The sequence below is a fragment of the Oncorhynchus mykiss genome, chromosome 17, assembly GCF_013265735.2.
Source record: "Oncorhynchus mykiss isolate Arlee chromosome 17, USDA_OmykA_1.1, whole genome shotgun sequence".
Classification (NCBI taxonomy): Eukaryota; Metazoa; Chordata; class Actinopteri; order Salmoniformes; family Salmonidae; genus Oncorhynchus; species Oncorhynchus mykiss.
The window spans coordinates 84946269-84969885 of NC_048581.1; the positions used below are offsets into that span (position 1 = coordinate 84946269).

The 23617-nt window shown below is 43.0% G+C and overlaps 1 protein-coding gene and 1 long non-coding RNA gene across 4 annotated transcripts in view; one reads left to right on the top strand and one right to left on the bottom strand.

The window, feature by feature from the left end:
* Positions 1-2076: 2076 nt before the first annotated feature.
* On the top strand, positions 2077-4474 carry LOC118940501. The gene is made up of 2 exons (XR_005037091.1): positions 2077-3559; positions 3666-4474. It is a non-coding gene; the product is annotated as an uncharacterized LOC118940501 (long non-coding RNA).
* The window catches only part of LOC110494769 (rho GTPase-activating protein 40), a 44484-nt gene continuing 25118 nt past the window's right edge, over positions 4252-23617 (bottom strand). For all 3 annotated transcript variants that reach the window (XM_036950827.1, XM_036950826.1, XM_036950825.1), the window contains 12 exons: positions 20803-20989; positions 19845-20005; positions 16563-16728; positions 16197-16288; positions 16017-16094; positions 15719-15878; positions 10330-10412; positions 9426-9731; positions 7712-7855; positions 7434-7582; positions 6685-6752; positions 4252-5292 (listed from right to left, as the gene is read on the bottom strand). In XM_036950827.1, coding sequence (XP_036806722.1) covers positions 5177-5292; positions 6685-6752; positions 7434-7582; positions 7712-7855; positions 9426-9731; positions 10330-10412; positions 15719-15878; positions 16017-16094; positions 16197-16288; positions 16563-16728; positions 19845-20005; positions 20803-20989 — 1710 coding nt within the window. In that variant the 3' untranslated portion in view covers positions 4252-5176. The remainder of the gene's footprint in view (positions 5293-6684; positions 6753-7433; positions 7583-7711; positions 7856-9425; positions 9732-10329; positions 10413-15718; positions 15879-16016; positions 16095-16196; positions 16289-16562; positions 16729-19844; positions 20006-20802; positions 20990-23617) is intronic.

Below are 23617 nucleotides of genomic sequence, written 5' to 3' on the forward strand. Positions count from 1 at the left end.
ATAACTCATATGGCAAGCAAAAACCTGAGAAAAAAAACAACCAGGAAGTGGGAAATCTGAGGTTTGTAGTTTTTCAACTCATTCCCTATCGAAAACACTGTCTATGGGATCATATTGCACTTCCTAAGGCTTCCACTAGATGTCAACAGTCTTTAGAACCTTGTTTGATGCTTCTACTGTGAAGTGGGGGTGAATGAGAGGAGATTGAGTCAGAGGTCTGGCAGCGTGCCATTAGCTGACCACGCTGACCACGATAGTTAGCTTGCGTTCCATTGCAATTCTACAGACAAAGGAATTCTCCGGTTGGAACATTATTGAAGATTTATGATAAAAACATCCTACAGATTGATTCTATACTTCGTTTGACATGTTTCTACGAACTGTAATATAACTTTTCGTCTGAACTTTCGCATGGATGTACAAACAAAAATGAGGTATTTGGACATAAATGAGGGACTTAATCGAACAAATCAAAATTGATTGTGGAACTGAGATTCCTGGGAGTGCATTCTGATGAAGATCATCAAAGGTAAGTGAATATTTATAATGCTATATCTGACTTCTGTTGACTGCACAACATGGTGGATATCTGTTTGGCTGTTTTGTTGTCTGAGAGCTGTACTCAGATTATTGCATGGTTGCGGTTGCATTAAGGAGAAGTTGATCTAAAGTTCCATGTATAACACTTGTATTTTCATCAACATTTATGATGAGTATTTCTGTAAGTTGATGTGGCTCTCTGCAAAATCACTGGATGTTTTGGAACTACTGAACATAACACGCCAAGGTAAACTCAGATTTTTGGATATAAATATGAACTTTATCGAACAAAACATACATGTATTGTGTAACATGAAGTCCTATGAGTGTCATCTGATAAAGATCAGCAAAGGTTAGTGAATCATTTTATCTCTATTTCTGCCTTTTGTGACTCCTCTCTTTGGCTGGAAAAAGGGCTGTGTTTTTCTGTGACTAGATGCTTACCTAACATAATCTTTTGATGTGCTTTCGCCGTGAAGCCTTTTTGAAATCAGACACTGTGGCTGGATTAACGAGAAGTTTATCTTTAAAATGGTGTAAAATACTTGTATGCTTGAGGAATTTTAATTATGCGATTTCTGTTGTTTTTAATTTGGCCCCCTGCACTTTCACTGGCTGTTGTTGAGGTGGGACGCTACCGTCCCGAATATCCCAGAGAGGTTAATAATGTTTACATATCTTACATTACTCATCTCTGTGAGGACGTTGGTAAAATGAGTCAGGCGCAGGACACAGTTCTGAGTAATCATCCATAATTTACTCCAAAATAAATAAGATTCCAACAAGGTACAAATACAATAATCCCAAGCACGAACAACGAGAACCCACATGACAAACAATAACACACAAAACAGAGAGGTAAGCCAGAGGGTTAAATAAGGAACATAATTCATGGAATGGAAACCAGGTGTGTATGATCAAGACAAAACAAAACGAAAATGAAACATAGATCGGTGGTGTCTAGAAAGCCGGTGACATCGACCGCCGAACGGCGCCCGAAGAAGGAGAGGGGCCAACTTCGGCCGAAGTCGTGACAATCTCATATGTATATACTGTGTTTAATGCCATCTATTGCATCTTGCCTATGCCGCTCTGTCATTGCTCATCCATATATTTATATGTATATATTCTTATGCCATTCCTTTACTTAGATTTGTGTGTATTAGGTATTTGTTGGGGAATTATTAGATTACTTGTTAGATATTACTGCACTGTCGGAACTAGAAGCACAAGCATTTCGATACACTCACATTAACATCTGCTAACCATGTGTATGTAACCAATAACATTTGATTTGATGTAGAAATTCCATAGTCTTTCCATATTATTTCTGTAAATTCAATATATGTGAAATAACAAACAGTTCACAATATTGTTTTCACATTTATTGACAAATCTTTTATTTTTATTTTTTTTATACAAAAGATATTTGCACCAGGCCTACCTAAATTACTTTCACTTGACAAGAGTAGAAAATAATTGCTTTTGTAAACAATACAAATACACCTACTGCGTGCAGTAATTCCATGTAGGGTTTTGGTTCTAAACCATATATACAGAACTAGCATTGTAACCTACAGTAGGGTAAATGTCTTTCAGAGCACTATGGTAGCATTTGACTGTGACTGTGAGTACATTATTACAAAGCAAAGTCCATTCATTGAAGACATTCAGTCTACTCAGGTTATTACAGTAAAAGACATTTCTCTATTTTCCGATACTCCTCATGTCGAGTCCTCAGATCTTGACACACACATGTGTTTATGACGTCACGTTCTAGTGTAGAAGACACGGAACATTGAACATTCCAACACGTCAGTTCTCCACATGCTGTACATGTGGCCCATGTTATTGGTCAGCTGTTTGCGTGTGTGTTTGCATCAATATCTCCTCATGTACTGTGGACTGGGGTGTATAGTGTCACTACTTCCCCTGAGGGAGAACAGAGCTTTAGAGGTGACCTAGTTCCACTGATTAATGTCAGCAGAAGGCCGTGTGTGTGTGTGTGTGTGTTCCATCAGTGCTTTGTACCGGGGTACTGAACTGTGCCATGGACTCAGGACTCAACCCAATTGGGCTTGTGTAATGAAGCAAGCAAGCACACACACACACACACACATGCACACGCACACACACACGCAAGCACGCACGCACGCACGCACACACACACACACACACACACACACACACACACACACACACACACACACACACACACACACACACACACACACACACACACACACACACACACGCACGCACGCACGCACACACACACACACACACAGAGAGAGATAATAACATCCGTATAACACCCAGATATTACCCTCTCTATCAACCAGAAGAACTGACTCCTCTGTGGTAATGTTCATGGAATACATGAACCAATATATGAACCAATACATGAACCACTGCATGAACCAATACATGAACCAATACATGAACCACTGCATGAACCAATACATGAACCAATACATGAACCACTGCATGAACCAATACATGAACCAATACATGAACCAATACATGAACCAATACATGAACCAATACATGAACCAATACATGAACCAATACATGAACCAATACATGAACCAATACACCATGACGATGCATCAGTAGGTCGTGTGACAGACAGGGAATTACACTGTGTGATGGATGCTGGCTGTCATTACACTGCTGCTCGGTTCTCTCTCCTAAAATGGCAGCACAATAGAACAGAAGGCTGTGGCTCTGACTCTGTACTGAACAATGACTGAACCAATGACTGAACCAATGACTGCTGTGACTGAGATGAGATCTATGCAGTTTGTTACATTCTTGTTGTCACTTCTGAGGAGACTGGTAGCTAAACATACATTCATGGTAGGTTGTAGATGTGTAAATTCATGGTAGGTTGTAGATGTGTAAATTCATGGTAGGTTGTAGATGTGTAAATTCATGGTAGGTTGTAGATGTGTAAATTCATGGTAGGTTGTAGATGTGTAAATTCATGGTAGGTTGTAGATGTGTAAATTCATGGTAGGTTGTAGATGTGTAAATACATGTGTTGTTGGTTGCATCTGTAATGTCTGAGTATCATCGGAAGAGTAACATACATGGTAGGTTGTAGATGTGTAAATTAATGGTAGGTTGTAGATGTGTAAATTCATGGTAGGTTGTAGATGTGTAAATTCATGGTAGGTTGTAGATGTGTAAATTAATGGTAGGTTGTAGATGTGTAAATTCATGGTAGGTTGTAGATATGTAAATTCATGGTAGGTTGTAGATGTGTAAATTCATGGTAGGTTGTAGATGTGTAAATTCATGGTAGGTTGTAGATGTGTAAATTCATGGTAGGTTGTAGATGTATAAATTCATGATAGGTTGTAGATATGTAAATTCATGGTAGGTTGTAGATGTGTAAATTCATGGTAGGTTGTAGATGTGTAAATTCATGGTAGGTTGTAGATGTGTAAATTCATGGTAGGTTGTAGATGTGTAAATTCATGGTAGGTTGTAGATGTGTAAATTCATGGTAGGTTGTAGATGTGTAAATTCATGGTAGGCTGTCATGTAGAACATGTGTATACTTTATATTGATGTGATGGTGCAATGTCCAAGCTTCCTCAAAACGTGTAAACACGATTCATAGATTTCATATAGAAGTGTACTCTGTAGAAGTGATGACACATGGGTAATAGGACGAGAGAATAAATACGCAGAACCGCAGCAAAGTACAACTGATCAAAACATTTACAAGAATAAGAAGACTGTCTGAAAAGAGTCCCCGAAAAGAGTGGATGAGCTTACATGACTGTTATGTTACGATCAGAAACACCTATTGAACCGTTTCCAAGGAGAACATTAATCACTACATACATATACATACAGATACATCCAATCAATTATAAATAGTCAATCCATCGTGATATTCAATACTTCATAAAATCCTTCAAAATAAAAAAACAAACAGAAAGGTTGAAGTCCAGCTTCACTGTCTTAAACAACAGTTCCCTTTAGGGGTACTATAATCATGTCTTAGAGGTTGACCTTTGATCCCTTAGAGAGAACTATGCCCTCTGTCCCCTGTGTTTAGGGCCTCTGATAGAGCCATCAGAGGCCAAGAGCCATCAGGGACAGGGACCTAAGAGTCCCTGTCCCTTACATCAGTTCATCAGAGTACCTGACTTTCCCTCTGTGTGACATTAAAGAAATAGACAAACAAGGAAAAGAGATATACTGTGCATGTGCCTCTCTTATTACTTTGTGATCAAAGGGCATGAGTAGAAGGAATTGAGAGAGAGTGGGAGAGAAAGAAAGAGAGACTCGGAGGCAGCTGCATCAGATTCCCATCTGGGCTTCTGCGGATACTGGGAAGTGATTGGCTGAGAGCCTGAGAGCTTAGCTGACAAGCCAGGAAGCAGACTGAGACACAAGCTCAGCCACTCCTCCACCTGAAGTCTTGAGGTGGGGTGTTTTTCCGCAGTAGCTGCTTTACTTCTCCTAGTCTGGTCTCCTCCGCAATGGGCAGAGAGAGGGCTCAGCCTTGAGGTGGTTTGTGGTGGCAGTATCCTCTTCTCCTCTACTCCACCTGGTCTCCCTCCTCCTCTGGCTGGCTCTTGGAGCCCCCTGCTGGTCTCTCCCTCCTCCTGCGACTGTCTTATATCTGCAGTCCCTTACTGGTGGTCAGCGGTTTGTGTTTGATGACCCACTCTCCACTGGGGTTGTTGTTGTACAGGTCCAGGAGATGGGTCTCTGGGTCCAAGCAGTGCTCACCTACAGGACAGAATAGAACAACACAAGGCAGAGTCAATATTGAGGGACAGATTTAGTAATTTAACATGTTTTTATACAGGTTATTCTCATTAAGATAAAATCTCTTCTGCAAGAGAGATATTGAAAACAGTTTGAAACTAAAAACTTAAACTCTGCCTTGTTTTTGGTCCGTGGATGCACATACATTATGAGTGGCGTGTGAATGATTGGGTCCAGTACATAACAGTGCAGTAGCTACATGTGGAAGCATTTGTCTGCTCTGATAACTTCAGATGCACACCGTTGGCTCTCTCCCCCCTCCCTCTTTCTCTCCCTCACCCCTCCCCCCCTCTTCCTCTCTCTCGCCCTCTCTCTTTCTCTCCCCCCTCTCTCTTCCTCTCTCCCTCTCCCCTCTCTTTCTCTCCCCCACTCTCCTTCTTTCTCTGTCCCCCCTCTCTCCCTATGCCCCTCTCTCCCTCTCGCTCCCCCTCTCTCTCCCCCCTCTCTATCCCCCCTCTCTCGCGCTCTCTCTCTTTCTCCCCCTCTCGCTCTCGCTCTTTCTCTCCCCCTCTCTTCCCCCCTCTCTCTCCTTCTCCCCTCCTTCTTTTTCTCCCTCTCTCTCCCTCTCTCTATCCCCTGTTTCCCTCTCTCTCTCCCCTCCTCTACCCCTCTCTCACCCCCCCCCCCCCTCTACCCCTCTCTCACCCACTCCCCCTAACCCTCTCTCAGCCCCCCTCACTCTCCAGTTCATTGCGTAAGGCCTGGCCAGCGTAATCAGTTCAATCAGCAGAAAGACATGCACATGTCAGAGTCACTCATGTAACCTTCTAATGTGGCTCTCAGCCTGATTAGATAGCAAACCGGGATTCAAAGTCTATTTGAAATCATTTTGAACTGTGCTTGATTGAGCTTGCCTGATGCAATTAAATAGCATTAGAAAGAATGGAAAGAAAACAAACACTCCAAGTTTTTTGAAAGATTTCAAATAGTATTTGAACCCATGTCTGGTAGATAGTCTGGGTATGGGGTGGAGGCTGGTAGATAGACTGGGTATGGGGTGGAGGCTGGTAGATAGACTGGGTATGGGGTGGAGGCTGATAGATAGACTGGGTATGGGGTGGAGGCTGGTAGATAGACTGGGTATGGGGCGGAGGCTGGTAGATAGACTGGGTATGGGGCGGAGGCTGGTAGATAGACTGGGTATGGGGTGGAGGCTGATAGATAGACTGGGTATGGGGTGGAGGCTGGTAGATAGACTGGGTATGGGGTGGAGGCTGGTAGATAGACTGGGTATGGGGTGGAGGCTGGTAGATAGACTGGGTATGGGGTGGAGGCTGGTAGATAGACTGGGTATGGGGTGGAGGCTGGTAGATAGACTGGGTATGGGGTGGAGGCTTGTGTTGTGGTACCTACCAATATTTCCTCCCACTTCATACATGGCACAGTCCAGGTAGGATCCCAAATCATTTACCAAACCGTTCCTGTGATAAAGAACAGGCAGACTTGTTATTCATTCAATGGATTCGGTCAACTTCAGCATTCTCAATTTCTGCTCAGTGAAATGCCAATGTAGCATTTCTGAAGCAAGGTTTTCTATGCAGTGGGTTTACTGTGTGCTTAGAGGTCACCACTAGGACAGGAAATCAATGGTTTTACTGTGTACTTAGAGATCACCACTAGGACAGGGATTCAGCGGTTTTACTGTGTGCTTAGAGGTCACCACTAGGACAGGGAATCAGTGGTTTTACTGTGTGCTTAGAGGTCACCACTAGGACAGGGAATCAGTGGTTTTACTGTGTGCTTAGAGGTCACCACTAGGACAGGGAATCAGTGGTTTTACTGTGTGCTTAGAGGTCACCACTAGGACAGGGAATCAGTGGTTTTACTGTGTGCTTAGAGGTCACCACTAGGACAGGGAATCAGTGGTTTTACTGTGTGCTTAGAGGTCACCACTAGGACAGGGAATCAGTGGTTTTACTGTGTGCTTAGAGGTCACCACTAGGACAGGGAATCAGTGGTTTTACTGTGTGCTTAGAGATCACCACTAGGACAGGGATTCAGCGGTTTTACTGTGTGCTTAGAGATCACCACTAGGACTAGGACAGAGTTTTCCCTGATCAGCTGGGTAAAATGATTGATTCATTGATTGTAGTGTACTGTACCTCTTGAGCAGGCCCTTGGTGTTGTCAGAGCTGTGGAGGTGCCTGTGGAACTGAGCCAGTAGGTCTGATGCTCGGGAGTTTATGTTGACCTTGACCTCCATGGTGCTGCTCATCAGTTCTCCCACCTGGATCTTTACTGTTCGACATGGCTGGTGGGGGGGGGGGGAGAGAAATAGATGCTATCAAAATAAATGCTAAATTAGAGCCAGTGACAGAAAACAAGTCCGAGTGTAAGTGCAAGTTACAACAGTATTAGTGGTTTCTAGAAAAACAGCTACCTCGGAGGAGTTCTTGTCAGGTTTATCCTTGCGGTCCTGGTGAATTTTCCTCAGCAGGTTCTTGATGCGGCGATCGTAGAACTGGTACCTTCGGTTACTGTTCTCATTCAGCTTACGCACCTGGCTCATCAGGAAGTTAGGGATCTGCCATGGAGGAAGATATTTCATTCATCCACTTGTCATTACAATGATCTTCTTGTTGTCAACCTTTACATGAGTACATCCTAGCTTTTGATTTAACTTTGCATACACACTATAGTTTGTCTGATGAGTAAACGGTAAGAGAGAAAAGCTGCCATAGCTGCGGGAAGATGTTTTGAGCGGGGGGGGGGGGGGGGGGGGGCTGACCTCGGCGTGGGTGTTGGTTCTCTCCTTCCCATCCGTTAGGCTACGTGACTCTCACTCAGTATCGATCTGACAGCTCACCATACACACAAGGTCCCGTTAGCTGTCCAGCAATGACTGCCTCTAAAAGCATATCTAACTGTTGGGACCCACACAAACAGGACAAGCTACACTAAAATCCAAATGATTTTAAACTCAAAATAGACAGGTTGATTGAAGAAGGGTAATAAATGTTCCAACCACGAGCTGCAAATTTGGAATAATACATGTTTCTCGTTTATTTTAGGCTTTTTTTGCGAACTGCTACTGTGTCATTTAGAATGAGTTAAAAAACCCCGAACTGCTAGTTTTAATTTAGAATGAGTTAAAACCCCCCGAACTGCTAGTTTTAATTTAGAATGAGTTAAAACCCCCCGAACTGCTAGTTTTAATTTAGAATGGGTTAAAACCCCCCGAACTGCTAGTTTTAATTTAGAATGGGTCAAACCCCCCCGAACTGCTAGTTTTAATTTGGAATGAGTTAAACCCCCCTAACTGCTAGTTTTAATTTAGAATGAGTTAAACCCCCCTAACTGCTAGTTTTAATTTGGAATGAGTTAAACCTCCCTAACTGCTAGTTTTAATTTGGAATGAGTTAAACCTCCCTAACTGCTAGTTTTAATTTGGAATGAGTTAAACCCCCCTAACTGCTACAGTGTCATTTAGAATGAGTTTAAAAAAAACGAACTGCTAGTTTTGATTTAGAATGGGTTAAAAAAAAATGAACTGCTAGTTTTAATTTAGAATGGGTTAAAAAAAAATGAACGGCTAGTTTTAATTTAGAATGGGTTAAAACCCCCTAACTGCTAGTTTTAATTTGGAATGAGTTAAACCCCCCTAACTGCTAGTTTTAATTTAGAATGGGTTAAAACCCCCTAACTGCTAGTTTTAATTTAGAATGAGTTAAACCCCCCTAACTGCTAGTTTTAATTTGGAATGAGTTAAACCTCCCTAACTGCTAGTTTTAATTTGGAATGAGTTAAACCTCCCTAACTGCTAGTTTTAATTTGGAATGAGTTAAACCCCCCTAACTGCTACAGTGTCATTTAGAATGAGTTTAAAAAAAACGAACTGCTAGTGTGTCATTTAGAATGGTATGGGACTCTAGTGTGCTAGCTAGCCAGTGTGTTTACAGTTTCATTTATGAATTAAAAAGGCTTGAGTAAGAAATAACTCCCTCGTGTAATTTTACAATCTTACCACCAGGGGACGCTGCTGCACCCCTGCTTCCCGTGCCCTTGCTACAAACCCAACCAAGCTTCTGATGTTTCTATTGGTAAATAAATGCTTAAATGAAAAGTGTTTTTGGTAGCCTGAAGTTTTTACTTACGGTCCAGAGCAGGTCCTGGTAGCGTATGAGTAGCCTCATGATGTCAGCAGCCTTCTCAGCATGTCCTTTCTCCTCCCCTGGCCCCCCGTCAGTGAGGCGAGAGGGTGCGGCCTTGTGGAGGAACAGGTTGGGGGCCTTCTCAGCATGTCCTTTCTCCTCCCCTGGCCCCCCGTCAGTGAGGCGGGTGGGTACGGCCTTGTGGAAGAACAGGAACAGGTTGGGGGCCATGATGGTGGACACGGCCCACAGGTTCATACGGTTCCTCCTCTCTCTGGAGACTACCTTGGAAAGAAACTCCAACAGAGCCTGCAGAGAGGAGAAGGAGCCTTTATTGTCTGTTCCCGCAGAAATGGGCTTTAAAAGGAGAGGAGACCTGTTTTACAGTGAGCCCCTCTATCAGTAATAAAAAACGTTTTCTCTTCGTAAAGATTGAAATTGTTGACTTGAACGATGACGGCGGCTGAAGTGTTTTTCTGACAGTGTTATTCTGCGTCATCAACAGAGGGACAAAGGCTCTGAAACGTTTAATCAGACCAGACACCTACAGTCATCCATGATGATGGCATCTTAAAGGTAACCTAGTAATGTGAAAGTATTCAAGTAGTCACGATTATTTATCCCGCATACGTGAACAAGAGTACAAGCTAGTTACATAAGAGCAGAACAACTCATCAAGGTGCTGAAAGTGCCCTCTCATGCCATTACCTCCTACCATACGTGGAGGAGTTGACACATTATATTATATAAGAGATATATATGACTCATTAATGCATCACCTACAAGATGTACGTGTGGAGGTTTGAGATGTAATACATTATACAGAAGAAGTGGAGATTTAAAGTGCATCGCTATAGCCATCTGGTTACTTCATGGTCATGGAATCATTTGGAGTCTCACAGAATACCTTGAGTGTGTTCCTGTTGGGTTCAGGCAGTAGGAGAATGAGGAGGTTCAGAACGTGTAGCTTCTGTTTCAGCTCAGGGATGTCTGTAGAGCAGGAGGAAGGGGAAAGACAGAACAGACAACAGGGGTATGAAGGATCAACACACACTCATTTAATTTCCTTTGGCCCAACCATAATCTGATCTGTAGAGATGAATGACTCTGACAGGAAGCCATTAGGTTTCAAATGATTCATCATTAATCTAATGTGAAGAAGACGTGTCTAAAGTTTCATATTCACATCACAAGCTACTTATTACTTTAATCATTCTGTCATTTATTTAATGGCATTAAAACTGTACAGGAAGTGGCATTTTTAATAGTATAGCTGTCACGGCCGTTGACTGAAGAGGACCAAGGTGCAGCGTGTTGAGCGTACATATTATTTTTATTAGAAAAGACCCCGAACAAAAACAATAAACACTACAAAACAAACCGTGAAGCTAAAGGCTATGTGCCATAAACAAAGTCAACTTCCCACAAAGATAGGTGGGAAAAAGGGCTACCTACGTATGGTTCTCAAGAGACAACGATAGGCAGCTGTCCCTGATTGAGAACCCTACCCGGCCAAAACATAGAAATACAAATAATAGAACACCCACCCCAAATCACACCCTGACCAAACCAAATAGAGACATAAAAAGGATCTCTAAGGTCAGGGCGTGACAATAGCAGATTCAGACGAGCAGCTTAAAGGCTATCGTGTTGTTTATCTTCATTAGACCTCTAAGTAGTGTGGACATACAAGATTAGCACTGCGTTCCGCTGCCAATACAGTAAGGAGACCTAGACTTAGATCTGTACAGCATGCATGGCTGTGTGACTGGGCAGTCACAGGAGATGAGTGTGTGTGTGTGTGTTTTTGTGGGTACCAGAAGTCCTCACAAGGATAGTAAAACAAGGACAATTTGTCGGGACATTTTAGGCTCAGGGGTTAGGTTTAGGGTTAGAAGTTAGGGTTAGGTTTAGGGTTAGAAGTTAGGGTTAGGTTTAGGGTTAGAAGTTAGGGTTAGGTTTAGGGTTAGAAGTTAGGGTTAGGTTTAGGGTTAGGGTTAGAAGTTAGGGTTAGGTTTAGGGTTAGAAGTTAGGGTTAGGTTTAGGTTTAGGGTTAGAAGTTAGGGTTAGATTTAGGGTTAGGTTTAGGTTTAAAAGTTAGGGTTAGGTTTAGGGTTAGAAGTTAGTGTTAGGTTTAGGGTTAGAAGTTAGGGTTAGGGTTAGAAGTTAGGGTTAGGTTTAGGGTTAGGGTTAGGGTTAGAAGTTAGGGTTAGGTTTAGGGTTAGGGTTAGAAGTTAGGGTTAGGGTTAGAAGTTAGGGTTAGGGTTAGGTTTAGGGTTAGAAGTTAGGGTTAGATTTAGGGTTAGAAGTTCGGGTTAGATTTAGGGTTAGAAGTTCGGGTTAGGTACAGTGCATTCGGAAAGTATTTAGACCCTTTGACTTTTTCCACATTATGTTGCGTTACAGCCTTATTCTAAAATGGATTCAATAGTTTTTTCCCCTCATCAATCTACACATAATACCCCATAATGACAAAGCAAAAACAGGTTTTTCTACATTAGCAAATGTTTAATGAAATAAAAACGTAAATATCACATTTACATGAGTATTCAGACCCTTTTCTCAGTACTTTATTGAAGCACCTTTGGCAGCGATTACAGCCATGAGTCTTCTTAGGTATGACACTACAAGCTTGGCAGACCTTTATTTGGGGAGTTTCTCCCATTCTTCTCTGCAGATCCTCTCAAGCTCTGTCAAGTTGGATGGGGAGTGTCGCTGCACAGCTATTTTCAGGTCCTCTCCAGAGATGTTCGATCGGGTTCAAGTCCGGGCTCTGGCTGGGCCACTCAAGGACATTCAGAGACTTGTCCCGAAGCCACTCCTTCGTTGTCTTGGCTGTGTGCTTAGGGTTGTTGTCCTGTTGGAAGGTGAACCTTCGCCCCAGTCTGAGGTCCTGAGCGCTCTGGAGCAGGTTTTCATCAAGGATCGCTCTGTACTTTGCTCCGTTCATCTTTCCCTCGATCCTGACTAGTCTCCCAGTCCCTGCCGCTGAAAAACATCCCCAGAGCATGATACTGCCACGACCACGCTTCATCGTAGGGATGGTGGCAGGTTTCCTCCAGGCGTGATGCTTGGCATTCAGGCCAAAGAGTTCAATCTTAGTTTCATCAGACCAGAGAATCTTGTTTCTCATTGTTTGAGTCCTTTAGGTGCCTTTTGGCAAACTCTAATCAGGCTTTTATGTGCCTTTTACTGAAGAGTGGCTTCTGTCTGGCCACTCTACCATAAAGGCCTGATTGGTGGAGTACTGCAGAGATTGTTGTCCTTCTGGAAAGTCCCATCTCCCATCTCCACGGAGGAACTCTGGAGTTCTGTCAGAGTGACCATCTGGTTCTTGGTTACCCCGTCTGACCAAGGTCCTTCTCCCCCGATTGCTCAGTTTGGCCATGTGGCCAGCTCAAGGAAGAGTCTTGGTGGTTCCAAACTTCTTCCATTTAAGAATGATGGAGGCCACTGTGTTCTTGGGGACCTTCAATGCTGCAGACATTGTTTGGTACCCTTCCCCAGATCTGTGCCTAGACACAATCCTGTCTCAGAGTTCTATGGACAATTCCTTCAACCTCATGGCTTGGTTGTTGCTCTGACATGCACTGTTAATTGTAGGACATTATCTAGACAGGTGTGTGCCTTTCCAAATCATGTCCAATCAATTGAATTTAACACAGGTGGACTCCAATCAAGTTGTAGAATCCTTTCAAGGATGATCAATGGAAACAGGATTCACCTGAGCTCAAGTTTGAGTCTCATAGCAAAGGGTCTGAATACTTATGTAAATAAGGTATTAATTTTCTTTAATTTTAATACATTTGCAAAAATGTCTAAAAACCTGTTTTCCCTTTGTCATTATGGGGTATTGTGTGTAGATTGATGAGGGTTAGGGTTAGGGTTAGGGTTATGGGTTAGGGTTACGGTTAGGGTTAGGGTTAGGGGTTAAGGGTTAAGGTTAGGGTTATGGGTTAGGGTTACGGTTAGGGGTTAAGGGTTAAGGTTAGGGTTATGGGTTAGGGTTACGGTTAGGGGTTAAGGTTAGGGGTTAAGGGTTAAGGTTAGGGTTATGGGTTAGGGTTACGGTTAGGGGTTAAGGGTTAAGGTTAGGGTATGGGTTAGTGTTACGGTTAGGGGTTAAGGTTAGGGGTTAAGGTTAGGGTTAGGAGTTAAGGTTAGGGGTTGAGATTAGGGTTAGGGGTTAGGGTTAGGGGTTATGGTTAGGGGTTAAGGTTAGGGGTTAAGGTTAGGGTTAGGAGTTAAGGTTAGGGGTTAGGGGTTATGGTTAGGGTTAGGGGTTAAGGTTAGGGTTAGGGGTTTAGGGTTATGGTTAGGTTTAGGGGTTAGGGTTAGGGGTTAAGTTTAGGGTTAGGGGTCAAGGTTAGGGGTTACGGTTAGGGTTTAAGGTTAGGGGTTAAGGTTATGGTTAGGCATTAATATTAGGGTTAGGGGTTAAGGTTAGGGTTAGGGGTTAAGGTTAGGGATTACGGTTAGGGGTTAAGGTTAGGGTTAGGGGTTAGGGGTTAGGGGTTAGGGTTAGGGGTTACAGTTAGATTTAGGGGTTATGGGTTAAGGTTAGGGTTAAGTTTAGGGGTCAGGGTTAGGGGTTAAGGTTAGGGTTACGTTTAGGGGTTAGGGGTTAAGGTTAGGGTTAGGTTTAGGGTTTAGTAGTTTACGGTTAGGGTTAGGTTTAGGGGTTAGGGGTTAGGGGTTAGGGAATAAATTGTTTGCTCCCCACAAGGATAGTAAAACTAAACTGTGTGTGTGTGTGTATGTATGTGTGTGTGTATGTATGTGTGTGTGTGTGTGTGTGTGTGTGTGTGTGTGTGTGTGTGTGTGTGTGTGTGTGTGTGTGTGTGCGTGTGCGTGTGTGTGTGTGTGAAATGCTTAGATACATAATGATAACTGACTCAGACTAAGTAATGACTATATATACTCAGACTAAGTAATGACTATATACACTCAGACTAAGTAATGACTATATATACTCTCCTGACATATTTATATTTGGACAGTAGAGCTAAAACTTTTAATGTGGCTCTATACTTTGAGATCAAATGTATATTTATATGACAGTACAGAATGTCACCTTTTATTTGAGGGTATTTTCATACGTATCTGTTAGATTTAGATTTAGATTATCTGTTAGATTTAGAAATGAAAGCACTTTGTGTATCTAGTCCCCCCATTTGAAGGAGTCATAAGTATTTGTAAAAATGTGTTGACTACATCAAGCTTGTGACTCTACAAACTTGTTGGATGCATTTTCAGTTGGTTTTGGTTGTGTTTCATTCAGATTCTGTTGTGCCCAAAATAAATCCATTATAAATAATCTATTGTGTCATTTTGGAGTCACTTTTATTGTAAATAAGAATATAATATGTTTCTGAACACTTCTATATTAATGTGGATGCTACCATGATTACTGATAATCCTGAATGAATCGTGAATAATAATGAGTGAGTATTTACAGATGCACAAAGATCACATCCCCAAAACATACTGAACTCACAGTTAGTATTCGGGGTATGATTTTTATGCCTCTGTAACTTTCTCACTCATCATTATTCACGATTCATTCATGGTTATCCATAATTCTATTCTTATTTACAATAAAAGTGACTCCAAAATGACAAAAATGATTGACCATTCATTTCTATTGGGGCACAACATAATCCGAAACACAACCAAAACAACTGAAAATGCATCCAACAAGTTTGCAGAGTCACAAGCTTGATGTAGTCATTGCGTGCTAGGAATGTGGGACCAAATACTCAACTTTGACAACATTTTATAAATACATTTGTCCAAATACTAATGACACCTTCGAATGGGGGGGGGGGGGGGGGGGGGGACTAGATACATCAAGTGCTTCATTTCTGAACAGCAAATCAGACACGTATGAAAACACCGTTTTCCCATTCTACACTGTCACCTCAGATCAAACATTTGATCTCACTGATTTCCAAGATGGCATAGCAGTTCAGACGTCTTTTGTCCTCGCCTTGTCGTGTCCCGTATATATATATATATATATTTACAACTTTTTTCACATACCTTTTTTATATATATTTTTAAATTTTCCATAAACTAATCTTCAAAACACTCTCCTGCAACCCGTCTCACTAATTTATATTTATAAAATATCCAAAACGCTGGACTACAGAGTCACATTAAAGGTTTTATCTTCTTTATTTAAATAAATAAATAAATAGGTAAATAAATAAATAGGTAAATAAATAAATAGGTAAATAAATAAATAGGTAAATCAATAAATAAATAAACAGGGGATTGTATGTGTGCAGACTCACCCCTGGTAGCACTGAAGGTGTTGAGGTGCTCCGCGGTGAGAAGTGGAGACGGTAGTTCTCTGATAAACTTCTTCAACAGGGCAGCAACATCGTTAGGACTGACCTCGTCCCAGATGAACCCTCCAGAGTAGAAGTTCTGTTCCAGGTCCTGCTGCAGCTTCTGACCACAGGGAGAAACAGACAACGTTGTTGAACAGTGTACAGGTATCTTTCTTTCATGACCGTATGGTGTTTGGACCTTAGTGGATGTGCATATGCTCTTTTCTAATTAGAAACAAGTGATTGGAAAATATCTCACCTTGATTCTGGACTGAGAGCCCGAAACCCGCAGGATACCCTCCGAGTCAACTCCCCTCTTCTCCAGGAACCACAGCAGCTGTAGAAGATACATACAGAGAAGAACAGCAGCAGACATGCGGGACATCGTGCTCTTGGTTTTCAAGATAGATTGTAGAAGTCGGTATTATGTTTAGCTTACCGCTTGCAGGATGAGAGGAGTGGTAGCAGTGGGTTTGACTTTCTGGTCATTCTCCAACAGGGTGGCCAGTGGAACCCCAAACAGGGCACCCTCTGTGAACGAAATAGAGAAATAGAGAAATAGAGAGAGAGAGAGAGAGAGAGAGAGAGAGAGAGAGAGAGAGAGAGAGAGAGAGAGAGAGAGAGAAATAGAGAGCAAGACAAAGAGAGGAAAGGTTAGTATTGCTGTCAACTCCTGTACTCTTTTCACATCTCCCAGGGCTTGACACATGCATTAGGCTGCAGAGGCAGGAGGAGCATGCAAGGCCACACACTGGGCTCGCAGTTTGTGTGTGTGTGTGTAAGTTGTGTTAGAGAGTTCACATACCTGGGATCTTCCTCTTGCAGGTCTTGTGTCGTTTGACGTCGAGCTCCAGCAGGTCACAGAGAGCTGTCATGTCGATCAGGGCCAGCTGACGTACCTTTTTCATGTCCTGGTTGGACAAGTCCTGGATACGAGTTACACCCAGACGACACTGGGGGCAGATCACCCTCTGTGGGGGGAGGGGAAGGGAGAGAGAGAGAGAGAGAGAGAGAGAGAGAGAGAGAGAGAGAGAGAGAGAGAGAGAGAGAGAGAGAGAGAGAGAATTAGCAATGGATACACGTCATCTCTATTCCTCCCTCTCTTTCTCTCCCTCCTGTCTCCCCTCTCCCCCCTCCCCCTTCCCCTTCTCTATGCAATGCCTGTAACTGAAAAGGTGAAAACCAAGCCGTTGCAAACCATGTGTATTTAACATGTGTTTTCTTAGGATGGAAAGGAAATTAATAACAGCATGCATGGAATTTCATCTAACTATACTGAACAAAAATATAAATGCAACATTAAATAATTTCCATGATTTCACTGAGTTACAGTTCATATAAGGAAATCAGTCAATTGAAATAAATAACTTAGGCCCTAATCTATGGATTTCACATGGATGGGCAGGGGCATTCACTAACAGGGATATTAACAAATTTGTGCACAAAATTTGAGAGAAATAATATTTTTGTGCATATTGAACATTTCTGGGATCTTTTATTTCGGCTCGTGAAACCAACACTTTACATGTTTATATTTTTGTTCAATATAATAATAGAACAGGAATTATCCTAAATTCATTCTCTGCACATACCTACGTAAAACTGTCCTTACATTGTTCCGTACTAAATCCCCCAGTCTGAGTTCCTATCACTGTTATCTAACCTGCTGTACATGGTCCCAGTCTGAGTTCCTAACACTGTTATCTAACCTGCTGTACAGGGTCTCAGTCTGAGTTCCTAACACTGTTATCTAACCTGCTGTACAGGGTCCCAGTCTGAGTTCCTAACACTGTTATCTAACCTGCTGTACAGGGTCCCAGTCTGAGTTCCTAACACTGTTATCTAACCTGTTGTACAGGGTCCCAGTCTGAGTTCCTAACACTGTTATCTAACCTGTTGTACAGGGTCCCAGTCTGAGTTCCTAACACTGTTATCTAACCTGCTGTACAGGGTCCCAGTCTGAGTTCCTAACACTGTTATCTAACCTGCTGTACATGGTCCCAGTCTGAGTCCCTAACACTGTTATCTAACCTGCTGTACAGGGTCCCAGTCTGAGTTCCTAACACTGTTATCTAACCTGCTGTACAGGGTCCCAGTCTGAGTCCCTAACACTGTTATCTAACCTGCTGTACAGGGTCCCAGTCTGAGTCCCTAACACTGTTATCTAACCTGCTGTACAGGGTCCCAGTCTGAGTTCCTAACACTGTTATCTAACCTGCTGTACAGGGTCCCAGTCTGAGTACCTAACACTGTTATCTAACCTGTTGTACAGGGTCCCAGTCTGAGTTCCTAACACTGTTATCTAACCTGCTGTACAGGGTCCCAGTCTGAGTTCCTAACACTGTTATCTAACCTGCTGTACAGGGTCCCAGTCTGAGTTCCTAACACTGTTATCTAACCTACAGTACAGGGTCCCAGTCTGAGTTCCTAACACTGTTATCTAACCTACAGTACAGGGTCCCAGTCTGAGTTCCTAACACTGTTATCTAACCTGCTGTACAGGGTCCCAGTCTGAGTTCCTAACACTGTTATCTAACCTGCTGTACAGGGTCCCAGTCTGAGTTCCTAACACTGTTATCTAACCTGTTGTACAGGGTCCCAGTCTGAGTCCCTAACACTGTTATCTAACCTGCTGTATAGGGTCCCAGTCTGAGTTCCTATCACTGTTATCTAACCTGTTGTACAGGGTCCCAGTCTGAGTTCCTAACACTGTTATCTAACCTGCTGTACAGGGTCCCAGTCTGAGTTCCTATCACTGTTATCTAAACTGCTGTACAGGGTCCCAGTCTGAGTTCCTATCACTGTTATCTAAACTGCTGTACAGGGTCCCAGTCTGAGTTCCTAACACTGTTATCTAACCTGCTGTACAGGGTCCCAGTCTGAGTTCCTAACACTGTTATCTAACCTGCTGTACAGGGTCCCAGTCTGAGTACCTAACACTGTTATCTAACCTGTTGTACAGGGTCCCAGTCTGAGTTCCTAACACTGTTATCTAACCTGCTGTACAGGGTCCCAGTCTGAGTTCCTAACACTGTTATCTAACCTGCTGTACAGGGTCCCAGTCTGAGTTCCTAACACTGTTATCTAACCTACAGTACAGGGTCCCAGTCTGAGTTCCTAACACTGTTATCTAACCTACAGTACAGGGTCCCAGTCTGAGTTCCTAACACTGTTATCTAACCTGCTGTACAGGGTCCCAGTCTGAGTTCCTAACACTGTTATCTAACCTGCTGTACAGGGTCCCAGTCTGAGTTCCTAACACTGTTATCTAACCTGCTGTACAGGGTCCCAGTCTGAGTTCCTAACACTGTTATCTAACCTGTTGTACAGGGTCCCAGTCTGAGTCCCTAACACTGTTATCTAACCTGCTGTATAGGGTCCCAGTCTGAGCTCCTATCACTGTTATCTAACCTGCTGTACAGGGTCCCAGTCTGAGTTCCTAACACTGTTATCTAACCTGCTGTACAGGGTCCCAGTCTGAGTTCCTAACACTGTTATCTAACCTGCTGTACAGGGTCCCAGTCTGAGTACCTAACACTGTTATCTAACCTGTTGTACAGGGTCCCAGTCTGAGTTCCTAACACTGTTATCTAACCTGCTGTACAGGGTCCCAGTCTGAGTTCCTAACACTGTTATCTAACCTGCTGTACAGGGTCCCAGTCTGAGTTCCTAACACTGTTATCTAACCTACAGTACAGGGTCCCAGTCTGAGTTCCTAACACTGTTATCTAACCTACAGTACAGGGTCCCAGTCTGAGTTCCTAACACTGTTATCTAACCTGTTGTACAGGATCCCAGTCTGAGTTCCTAACACTGTTATCTAACCTGCTGTACAGGGTCCCAGTCTGAGTTCCTAACACTGTTATCTAACCTGTTGTACAGGGTCCCAGTCTGAGTTCCTAACACTGTTATCTAACCTGCTGTACAGGGTCCCAGTCTGAGTCCCTAACACTGTTATCTAACCTGCTGTACAGGGTCCCAGTCTGAGTTCCTAACACTGTTATCTAACCTACAGTACAGGGTCCCAGTCTAAGATGATGTGCTCCATGCATTGCATGTGTATCGAGTGAGAGAGAGAGACTCTTACAGGAAGTGTGCCGTCCTCCTTCCTCCTGCAGCTGTTCTTTATCTGAGGCAGCTTAGCCTGTTTTAACAAGATGGCCGCCTGTTCGCAGTAGGCCACGTCTGTGATGAAAATCTCCTCTTTAGGGGCACCTCCATGCTTCTTCTGCTGGTCCAAGCTGACCTCTGACAAACAAAATCAGGTTGATGTGTTAATGATAGTGTGCCTCATAGCAGTCATAACGGTTAGCATAATGTAGCTGTCTGAGGAAGTAAAACACAATTAAATGTTCGCTCATTAATGCTGACCCCAAAGGTGATCAGGCCGGTACATCACCGGGGCCAAGCTTCCTGCCATCCAGGACCTTTATACCAGGCGGTGTCAGAGGAAGGCCCTAAAAATTGTCAACGACTCCAACCATCCTTGTCATAGACTGTTCTCTGCTAACACATGGCAAGCGGGAGCGGAGCACCAAGTCTAGGTCCAAGAGGCTTCTAAACAGCTTCTACCCCCAAGCCATAAGACTCCTGAACATCTAGTCAAATGGATACCCAGGATACTTGCATTGCCCCCCCCCCCCTCCCCCACCCCCACCCCTCCACGCTGCTGCTACTCTCTGTTATCACTTTGCATAGCCACTTTAACAACTCTACTCTTTAATTACTTGTTATTCTTATCTCTTACTTTTTGGGGGGTATTTTATTCAAACTGCTTTGTTGGTTAAGGGCTTGTAATTAAGCATGTGACAAATGCAATTTGATTCGATTGGATCTTTAATTAAGTTTAGTTCACCTTAGACCAGCTGGTCTGTGGAGTGCGAGTTCAGGATTCATCTGAACCAATCAGAAGAGAGGATGTACACACACACACAAACACACACACACACACACACACACACACACACACACACACACACACACACACGGTCAATGTATGTTATACTGTCAGGGACATATGGAGTAAAGATGTAGATAGCTGGTACCTTGTAGTGGTGTCTTGTTGATGGTCTCCATACTGTCGTCCGGTAGAGGTGATTTAGGCTCTGTAGGCTCAGAGTCTTGACACTCTGGTAGAGATGATTTAGGCTCTGTAGGCTCAGAGTCTTGACACTCTGATAGAGATGATTTAGGCTCTGTAGGCTCAGAGTCTTGACACTCCGGTAGAGGTGTCTGAGTGGAGAGAAGAGAAGGAAACATGTCAACCAATCTATCACATTGATTGACAAAGCCCGTTTTAACATGGGCAGTTTGTCACAAAGTGCTTTTGCAGTAACACATCCTAGAACCCATAGAGCAAGCAAACATGTCTACCAACAGAGGTAGGACGAGCTCGAGTACAGTAACAGTTAGTCTCTTTACAGTGTCATGTCACTTCATGGTGTCTGATGACTGAATGGAAGCAGGGAGAGAAGAATTGTTTTCTAGTGTTAAACAGCTGATAGGATCAGAGAAACACCTATTTTACTCCATCTCGGGAGCTCAGACGACAAAGAATGGCCTTTACATGTGATTTCCCTTTATTCTGATAGGTCAACTGTCTTTATAGAACTCCGGCATCAGTGAGAATAGAGGAATGAATACAGTGAAGGCTATTATTTAAACCAAAGGGACTCTGAGAGATGTACTCTGTGTGGACTAGAGTAAACCTGTCATTGGATGTGTACTTGACTCAGCTGGTGTAAAACCATAGAACAAAAGCCTAAAAGCAAACACACAATTGTGTGTTTATGTATTTGTTTCGTTTCAGCTGCATGAACAGGAAACGCATCCTGTTATCACAGGAAAAATAATATCTACGGACTGATTGCACCACTAAGAAGAGACAGTATGAAACAATGTGGAAAGGAAAAGGAAATCCTACAGAATGATCCTTGAGGAAGAACAGTGACAGAAAGAGACTACTAACATTGTGTCAGCAGTCAGTCTGACAGTGAGACAGTAAGACAGTACTAGCATTGTGTCAGCGGTCAGTCTGACAGTAAGACAGTAATAACATTGTGTCAGCGGTCAGTCTGACAGTAAGACAGTACTAACATTGTTTCAGCGGTCAGTCTGACAGTAAGACAGTAAGACAGTAAGACAGTACTAACATTGTGTCAGCGGTCAGTCTGACAGTAAGACAGTACTAACATTGTGTCAGCGGTCAGTCTGACAGTGAGACAGTAAGACAGTACTAACATTGTGTCAGCAGTCAGTCTGACAGTGAGACAGTAAGACAGTACTAGCATTGTGTCAGCGGTCAGTCTGACAGTAAGACAGTAATAACATTGTGTCAGCGGTCAGTCTGACAGTAAGACAGTACTAACATTGTTTCAGCGGTCAGTCTGACAGTAAGACAGTAAGACAGTAAGACAGTACTAACATTGTGTCAGCGGTCAGTCTGACAGTAAGACAGTACTAACATTGTGTCAGCGGTCAGTCTGACAGTGAGACAGTAAGACAGTACTAACATTGTGTCAGCGGTCAGTCTGACAGTGAGACAGTAAGACAGTACTAACATTGTGTCAGCAGTCAGTCTGACAGTAAGACAGTAAGACAGTACTAACATTGTGTCAGCGGTCAGTCTGACAGTGAGACAGTAAGACAGTACTAACATTGTGTCAGCGGTCAGTCTGACAGTAAGACAGTACTAACATTGTGTCAGCAGTCAGTCTGACAGTAAGACAGTAAGACAGTACTAACATTGTGTCAGCAGTCAGTCTGACAGTAAGACAGTAAGACAGTACTAACATTGTGTCAGCAGTCAGTCTGACAGTAAGACAGTACTAACATTGTGTCAGCAGTCAGTCTGACAGTAAGACAGTAAGACAGTACTAACATTGTGTCAGCAGTCAGTCTGACAGTAAGACAGTAAGACAGTACTAAACATTGTGTCAGTCTGACAGTAAGACAGTAAGACAGTACTAACATTGTGTCAGCAGTCAGTCTGACAGTAAGACAGTAAGACAGTACTAAACATTGTGTCAGTCTGACAGTAAGACAGTACTAAACATTGTGTCAGTCTGACAGTAAGACAGTAAGACAGTAAGACAGTAAGACAGTACTAACATTGTGTCAGTCTGACAGTAAGACAGTAAGACAGTAAGACAGTACTAACATTGTGTCAGTCTGACAGTAAGACAGTAAGACAGTACTAACATTGTGTCAGCAGTCAGTCTGACAGTAAGACAGTAAGACAGTACTAACATTGTGTCAGCAGTCAGTCTGACAGTAAGACAGTACTAACATTGTGTCAGCGGTCAGTCTGACAGTAAGACAGTACTAAACATTGTGTCAGCAGTCAGTCTGACAGTAAGACAGTAAGACAGTACTAACATTGTGTCAGCAGTCAGTCTGACAGTAAGACAGTACTAACATTGTGTCAGCGGTCAGTCTGACAGTAAGACAGTAAGACAGTAAGACAGTAAGACAGTACTAAACATTGTGTCAGCGGTCAGTCTGACAGTAAGACAGTACTAACATTGTGTCAGCAGTCAGTGGGACAGTAAGACAGTACTAACATTGTGTCAGCAGTCAGTCTGACAGTAAGACAGTACTAAACATTGTGTCAGCAGTCAGTCTGACAGTAAGACAGTACTAACATTGTGTCAGTCTGACAGTAAGACACTAAGACAGTACTAAACATTGTGTCAGCAGTCAGTCTGACAGTAAGACAGTACTAACATTGTGTCAGCAGTCAGTCTGACAGTAAGACAGTAAGACAGTACTAACATTGTGTCAGTCTGACAGTAAGACAGTAAGACAGTAAGACAGTACTAACATTGTGTCAGTCTGACAGTAAGACAGTAAGACAGTAAG